The 8,125-nt window shown below is 36.8% G+C and overlaps 1 protein-coding gene across 1 annotated transcript in view; it reads right to left on the bottom strand.

Moving 5' to 3' along the window:
* SERPINI2 (serpin family I member 2) overlaps positions 1-8,125 on the bottom strand; it is a 51,554-nt gene that overhangs the window by 25,070 nt on the left and 18,359 nt on the right. Inside the window, exons 5-6 of the mRNA XM_027876140.1 lie at positions 7,701-7,895; positions 6,864-7,056 (exon numbers count right to left, since the gene is read on the bottom strand). Coding sequence (XP_027731941.1) covers positions 6,864-7,056; positions 7,701-7,895 — 388 coding nt within the window. The remainder of the gene's footprint in view (positions 1-6,863; positions 7,057-7,700; positions 7,896-8,125) is intronic.

The following is an 8,125-nucleotide window of genomic DNA, read 5'->3' as shown; positions in this document are numbered from 1 at the left end:
AAGAAAGAAAGAAAGAAAGAAAGAAAGAAAGAAAGAAAGAAAGGAAGGAAGGAACGAAGAAAGAGGAAGGAAGGAAGGAAGGAAGGAAGGAAGGAAGGAACGAAGAAAGAGGAAGGAAGGAAGGAAGGAAGGAAGGAAGGAAGGAAAGAAAGAAGGAAGGAAGGAAAGGAAAGAAAGAGAAAACATGAAAAAGAGAAATTGTAAATTGTAATGCTTGATAACAATCAGCTTCCAATCTAGTTGGGGTGCACACATATATAATGATAAGAATTATAGTCGGCACTTTAGGTTCAGCAAAGAGATTTCCAGGTGTTATCTTGTCAGACTCTCTCAAGGATTCTGTGAGGTAGGCACTTGTGCGGTTTATTTTTACGAGACCTGTGCCTCCATCGGCATGGGGCACTCCCAGCCGAGGAAGTTCCCTCTGCCAAAGCAGATCAACTCCTGCTCTATAACTTATGGCCCTAAAGAGCTGCCTGGGCATGGAGAAGCTAAATGACTTACTTGGCCAGGGTCACACAGTCAGCATGTGTGAGGGGTGGGATGACAAAAGTCATCTTGACTTTGAGGCCAGTTCTCTATCCACCATACCATGTGGCCTATTTTCTTTGTGTTCCCCTACAAGGCCTAACACAGTGTATACAGGGAATAAATAAATATTGATGGACCTTGAGTGAATTTGCTAACAATGAGTAGCAACATCACCTATGGATGGATCAGTAAGCATTTATGAAGCACCTCCTATGTATACTTCATGCCTGCTGCTGAGAATATGAATGTAAGTTCAAAGCAGTGTCTGCCCTCAAGGAGTTTACATTTTCCTAGATCTAGACCTAGGTTCTAGTGTTGGATTCACCACTAATGACTTATATGACTTTGGACAAATCATTAAATTTTTCCTTGACTTAGTTTCCCTATTACCCAGGGAAAATGCCTCTAACATCAGTGTAATTGTAAGTATCAACTGAAAGAACAGATATAATAGTGATATTATTAATAATATTGACAAAAGACCTTATTTCTAAAGTATTTTGTTTTGGAAAGCCCACTAATTGTATCTCAAAGTATTCTCATGCCAACCCTGAAATAGGTGCTATTATTATTCCCATTTTACAGATAAATAAACTGGGTCCAAGACCTTAAGAACCCTGAAAGGGTCTATAGAGCTAGTATTGCCTTAGGGCAATATTCAAATTGAGTTCATCCTAACTACTCATTCTGTGATCCATTGAAGTTGCCCCTAAGCAATATGAAATCTTGAAAGCAAAAAAGGTGTGAGTTATTATTAACTATACCCTTTGGAAGACTTTTCAGGTAATATATTTGCAAATAATATGCATACTTATATATACACAATGCATGAACATTCAATTTTATTCTTCAGACATTACCATCACGAATGACTCTGCTGCCTTCTTTCGGTTCCTGTGGCCTCTTTCTGTCATTGGTGAATTACTTTTCTGAGTCCTCATTTTGTGATTCTGGCTAGCCCCATGGTATCCCACTCCTGATGTTCTCTCTGGACCCTTCCTTCATCCCCTCCATTCCAATATACTGTTCCCTTTTATATGTTGTCCACTCTTGTTAGAATATCAGCTCCTTGAGGGTAGGAAATTTTTTTTTTCCTTTTTGCTTGCTCTCTTTTATCCCCATAACTTAGCCAGAGCCTAGCATATAGCAAGCACTTAATAAATGCTTGTTGGTTTGACTTGATGTAAGTATACAGACATTCCTTTTTTTTTTGCAAGGCATTGGGGTGAAGTGACTTTCTCAGGGTCACACAGCTAGTAAGTGTCAAGTGTCTAAGACCAGATTTGAGCTCAGGTCTTCCTGAATCCAGGACCAGTGTTCTATCCACTACTCCACCTAGCACCCATTATATAGACATTCCAAGAACCTTGTTATAATATTACTTACTATAGAGTTATAAAGGATAATGTGCTAGATTAATCATCCAATGTTTGAAATAAACCTGAGTTAAGTAAAACACTAGAAAATATCTTCTGATGGTGTGAACATATCTTCCATTTTGTACTTTTATACCTGAATTTATAAAAGTAAGCTGTTCACAGACAGATTTGGGGGGGAAAGGTGTTCTTAAGTGTTAGCTATAATAGAAAAATTAAAATAAACATATGTCAAGACATACATAAGACACATAAATATAAAATATAATATTCTTTACAGAAATAATTAAAAATTGGAAAGACATTTAGCAATCATGGCTGAATCTTACCAATATACTAAAACCAATAATAGTACCAAAATTAATTAATATCTTTAGTGCTGCATCAATCTAACAGCCAATGGTATACTCCATAGAGTAGACAAAATTCCTTTGGAAGAATAATAGGTCTAAAATTTCATGGGAAATAACGAAAAATATAAGAACAAAAGGGGCCCATCATTACCAAAATTTAAACTAGATTATTAAGTGGTTATCATTTGATTTCATTGATATAGGGAATTCTCAGTGAATAAACTTCCTCTACCAATGCATATAAATAGCTGCTGGATATTTTAATGTTCTTAGAGAGTTGTTTAGTCATGAAGAGGTTAAAGAGGCTAGACAGAGTCAAAGATCCAACATGTGTCAAAAGTGGGCCTTGAACTTATTATATCTTCCTAACTTTGAGGCTCCCTCTGTCCCCAGCACCATTGTGATTCTTTATTAGGTAATCATTGATAGTGGAATAGACTAGCTAAAGAAGAGTCATAATCAGTTGAATTGCAAGAGCTAAAATTACTGAGGAAATGACTATTTGACAAGAACTAATGGGATAGCTGGAAAGCAGTTTGGTAAAAAGTAAGTTTAGACCAGTATCTTGTACCATATACCACATTAACCTCCAAATAGGAATGTGATCTGAAGATAAAAGGTCATATAAAAAACAAATAAATTAGAGGAAAATAGAAGGAAGTGCTTTTCAGATGTATAGATAAAGGGAGAATTCTTAAACAAACAGAGGATAGAGGTAGTCATAAAGTGATAAAGGTGATCTTTACTTCTGTTTCACTCTCCCACCTGTTCTACCTCCACACTATCTGCCTGGCACCCAGGAAACAATTCTTCCTTGCCTGAAGGTGACACAATGAATGGTGAGTCCCTGTATAGAACCATCACATTATTCATTCAAAGAACCACCCATGCCACTCACTCTTTATTTCTGCTTCAAGTACTGGCCTTCTCCTCTACCATCACACTGGGTTTTTTTCACTGCTACACTCACTGTCTAGTCCTCTTGTTCTCCCCACTTCTAACTCCCATTTATTTTTTTTCTTCCTCTATTAGATTGTAACAGAGAGTACAGACTGTCTTGTTTTCTGGTTTTTGTATGACTAATACTTAGCACAATATCAGGAACATAGCGACCACTTGACAAATGTTTTCTCCGTGATGCTCTTTCTCTCTCTCTCTCTCTCTCTTTCTCTCTCTCTCTCTCTCTCTCTCTCTCTTTCTCTGTGTCCCTTTCTCTGTCTCTGTCTCTCTTTCTAACTCTCTCTCTGTCTCTCTCTCTGTCTCTCTCTCTTTCCCTACATACACTCACGCGCGCGCGCACACACACACACACACACACACACACACCTCTGTACATAAATATATACATATATATATGACAAAATAGAACATTTGGATTTCAAAAAAAGTCTTCTGCATGAATAAAATTCATGCAGGTAGAATAAGAAGAGAAATTGTAGAAGGTGGACAAATATTTTTCAGAAAATAACATTAATAATGCTGTGATATTTGTAATATGTAGGGAACTATCCAAAGTACTGAAGTCCAAGAGCCATTCATTCCTCAATAGCTAAGTAGTCAAATAGTACAAAAAGTTTTCAAAAGAAAAATGGCCAACTATCAATGACCATATAAAACCATGCTCCAAATCACTAATAATAAGAGATGTGAATTTAAAAACTTTTAGAGTTTCATTCTCATGCTCACTAAATTGGCATGAAAAAAACTGGAAATAGTTGATATTGAAGAAATTTTTTTTAGAAAACAATACATTAATACATTGTTGTTATTGCCCAGAAACAGTGGTGATTTCAAAATGAAACACATCTATAAATCTTTTTTTTTAATTCTTTAGAAATTTCTTCTGCAAGCTTCTCTGTAAACAGTTAGGTTTCCCTATATTTAGATGAAGGAAGAATTCTGTAGGGCTTTGCTACAGAAGTGCTGCAATTTTGATGACTATAACCTGAAGCTGAATCTAGTTGAGTTAGGCTAAGAAGGCAGTTCCATTTTCACATGGCTAGCCTTGCCTTTTCCAAATCTGGATGCCCCTGTGTGAAAACAGAACAAAGCTGGCATAAATAACTCCTTAGAAGCTAGAAGGCACATTTCCATGTTGAAATTATGCCCAGCTTTTGGTTGTGTGGAAAGCTTACTGTTCATCTTTGCAAAACTATTGATTTAGCTTTCATCAGCAGCCAAATAATCAAAATCTGCTTCATTTTACCTGTGTGAGGGAAGCAATTTTTTTCAGTTTTATTTTTAGAAGCTTGGGACCCTCATCTGCATGGGCTGGAAGAGATCATCTGACGAATGTAATACAAACTTATTACAAAGAGATTCGCACGTGGAATTCAAGGACCTGGGTTCAGATCTTGTCTCTGTCAGTGATCACCTTTGTGATCTTTGACCAAGTGACTTTGCTTCTCTCTGTCACTTCCTCATCCATAAAATGATACAGATAGTTGTGCAAAATGATCTCTCAGGGCTCTTCCCACTCTAAATCATTTAAACTACGTTCCTTATCTTCATGATCGGAAACTATGAATGTACACCTATAGTAAAAACAAGGGAAGGTACTTGAAATGCTCTTTTCCAAAAAACAAAACAAAACTGAATTCTGCACAATCCTAATGACCAAATATGGTCCCAGAGAAGAACTGAAAAAATGCATTTCCCTTCCTTCTTTGCAGAGGTGGGAGTCTATGGGTGGGGAATATTGAATATACTGTATGTCAAACACAGTTGATGTACTCATGGATTTTGCTGGATTGATCCACTTCCTCTCTCTCTTTTTTTTCACACCCCTTTGGTACAAAGTTTAACTTTCTCCATCGGGGGTAGGAAAGGATATGTTTGGAAACATATGCAATATAAAAACAAAAGATATCAATAAAAGCATTTTAAAAGAAAAACAAATATTCTATTACAATTATGATTATAATAACTGATATTTATACAGCCCTTAAAGGTTTACAAAGACCTTACATATGTTATCTCATTTGGTGTTTATGACAAACCTTGGGGGGGGGCTCCTATTATCCCCATTTTAAAGATAAGGAAAGTCTCAGAGAAGTGAAGGGACTTACCTAACTAATAAGTAACTGAGACAGGATTTGAACCCATACCTTCCTTAATTCAAATCCAGTGTGCCTTTTACTGGGCCATCCTACTTCTCAAGTGATTGAGTTAATAATCATATTTTGAACTCAATATAAAATTTCATTTTTTTCTTCCCAGTGAAAGTCATTTGCCAACAAATGACTGATATTCTAATTTCCTTTTTATTAAGTCTTGATTAGAATGAGAGAGGAGAGGCAACATGGTACAATAGGGAGAGTTCTAAATCTAGGATCATATAGTAAGAACTCAAATGTGACAAGGAGAATACATAGAAATGCTAGACTTGGTTCTATGGGTAGTTAGGATAACTCTAATACTGAAATCATAAATGTAGTCAATGATTTATTATAGAAATGCTTTATGTAGGGAGAATACAAGATGATCTCTTAAAATCTCTTCTATCCCTGTGAATCTACCCTATGACCCTATTTTACATTAAAAAAAAAACTTGTACTTATCATAAATTGGAAACAAACCAGTCCCAGAATATCCTATAGGATGGATATAAATCCACAGTGAATAAATGTGAAATTTAGTCAGCACTGAGGCATATCAGGATGGGAACTCCCTTTACCAGCTCTGAATATAAGACTTCTATGACTTAATAGTATTATAGCATCATATATTAAAATTTAGATAGGATCTTAGGTGTCATTAACAGATATGTCCAAGGAAGGTCCCTGAGGTAGATAGAGATTAGTTGATTTGTGGGTTACATAGTTAGTAAATGTCGGAGGTAGGATTCAAACCTAGGTATTCCTGACTCCAAGCCTAGGCACCATGTTATGCTGTCTCCTGAGCCTATATGAAAACAACAGCAGCAGCAGCAAGAAGAAGAAGTAAGCAGACAAAAGGGCTCAATTACAAGCCATAAGTTCATTCAAACCATTGGATAGGTAGATATGTATTATTTGAATTCCATTTAAAGCATTCCTATTGAAGAGATCCTCCATATTTCTCCTTTTGTCTACTCCCTCCCTATCATTCCCACCATAGGTAAAATGCCCTAACTTTATTATAGCTGTAAATGATAGAATTAGTGTTCTAGGGCTGTGGTTTCTTTTTTGGGAAAAAAAAGATAAGGATGGCATCTTATATTTGTCATCAATATCCTTACTTTGGGGCAAGGGAAATACTTTAAGCTCCATTGAGAGAAAAAAACCTAGAGAAATCTAAGGTATGGTCATAAAACAATTATAATAATTCCACTTAATCCTATTACTGTAGTCTTACATTCTTCATCCCTTCCAGAGAAAACTGAGCTCTTGAATCCAGTCCCCCTTAGAATGGATTTAGGCCAAGTCAGGTTAGGTCCATCTTTGTGCCAACAGAGTAGAATGCCACCTCAGAAAGGATTTTATTTCACTGATGTCAGCAGTCTTCTTCAAACATTTGTTAATTTTCAGCCTACTGTTCTGAATCCTCTCTAAAGGGAAATGAAGGGGGTGGGGATGAGGCAAAAGGAAGAAAGAGACCAGAATAATAAAATGCTATTACAAACCTAGGAAGGCTTATTTCCACATGTTCCTCCCGCATTTCACTAAGCCAATCTTGGATTTGATCCACAGAGATAATTTTTTCTACTTCCTCAATGGCTATACCTTCCTCCGGAAGCAGGAGAATCAGACTAAACTCATTCCCTTCATAAGGCAATTCCACCACCTGGTAGTTCATTTGTGAATGAGTGAAGTAACCTACAATCAAGGAGGGAGAACATAGATCAATCAATCAATAAAGCATTCATTAAATGTTTACCATATGCCATATATACATACATAGATATCAATATATAGATATAGGCACTGTGCTAAATGCTTGGGAACTTATGAACTGATGGAGGAGACAATACATAAATAGATACCTACACGACAGATAAATTACAGAAGGAAGGTAATCTTAGATGGGAGGACTCATGTAATTAGGGGGACCTGGAAAGGTCTCTTGTAGATAGTATCATTTGAGTTAAGTCTTGAAAGAAGCCAGGGATGTCAATGATTTAAGGTGAAAAGAGGGAGAGTGTGTCTGGCATGGGGAACAACCAATACAAAGACACAGAGGTGGGAGATGAAATATCATGTGCAAGGAAAAGTAACAAGACCAGTATTCCTGGACTATACAATGTATGAGGGGTGTGGAGAGGGAGGCTGGGAGTTTTACAATGGACATTACTAAGAAAATATACTCAAGGCGATACATTGCTGTTATTTTTCAAACTTAGGATTTCATCTATAGTGCTTGTATGGAAACTCCCTACCCTGATGCAGATGGCTGATTCCTGCCCCTAAGCCTGGAAAGGTCAAAGGGTTTCCTTGCCTCACACAGTAAATCTCAAAATTACCTAACTTTGTCCTCAGTTGCATCCTCATCATTGGCACTTTGATTATAGAGCCATCTTTAATGGTAAAATCCATTGGCTGTGTTTCTTCTTCTCTGAATCTCTGTTTCCAGTCTCCCTTGAAATAAATGGCATTCACCAGCACAAGCCTTGTTAGAGGGCCAAAGTCTTCGGTTGAAAACATGTTTTTTATTTTTCCTTTGGGGGTTAAAAGAGAGAGAGAACAATGGGATAGTTCCTCAGACTAGAAATATGTCTACCTAGCTATCAGGACTGACAAAATTACCATTAATAAGGTTTTATGTTTGAGGGAAGGGGAGAGGGAGAAGGAAAGACCAAACAATTTTTTCCCTTTCATTCTGTGCAAATTTGTGATCATCTTTCTGATTGAATGGAGTTAGAATACTGACGTGTGTAGCTGCCTGTCA

Source organism: Vombatus ursinus, unplaced genomic scaffold (genome assembly GCF_900497805.2).
Source record: "Vombatus ursinus unplaced genomic scaffold, bare-nosed wombat genome assembly UNPS02014810.1, whole genome shotgun sequence".
Lineage (NCBI taxonomy): Eukaryota > Metazoa > Chordata > Mammalia > Diprotodontia > Vombatidae > Vombatus > Vombatus ursinus.
This window is presented reverse-complemented; position numbering and strand designations above follow the sequence as displayed.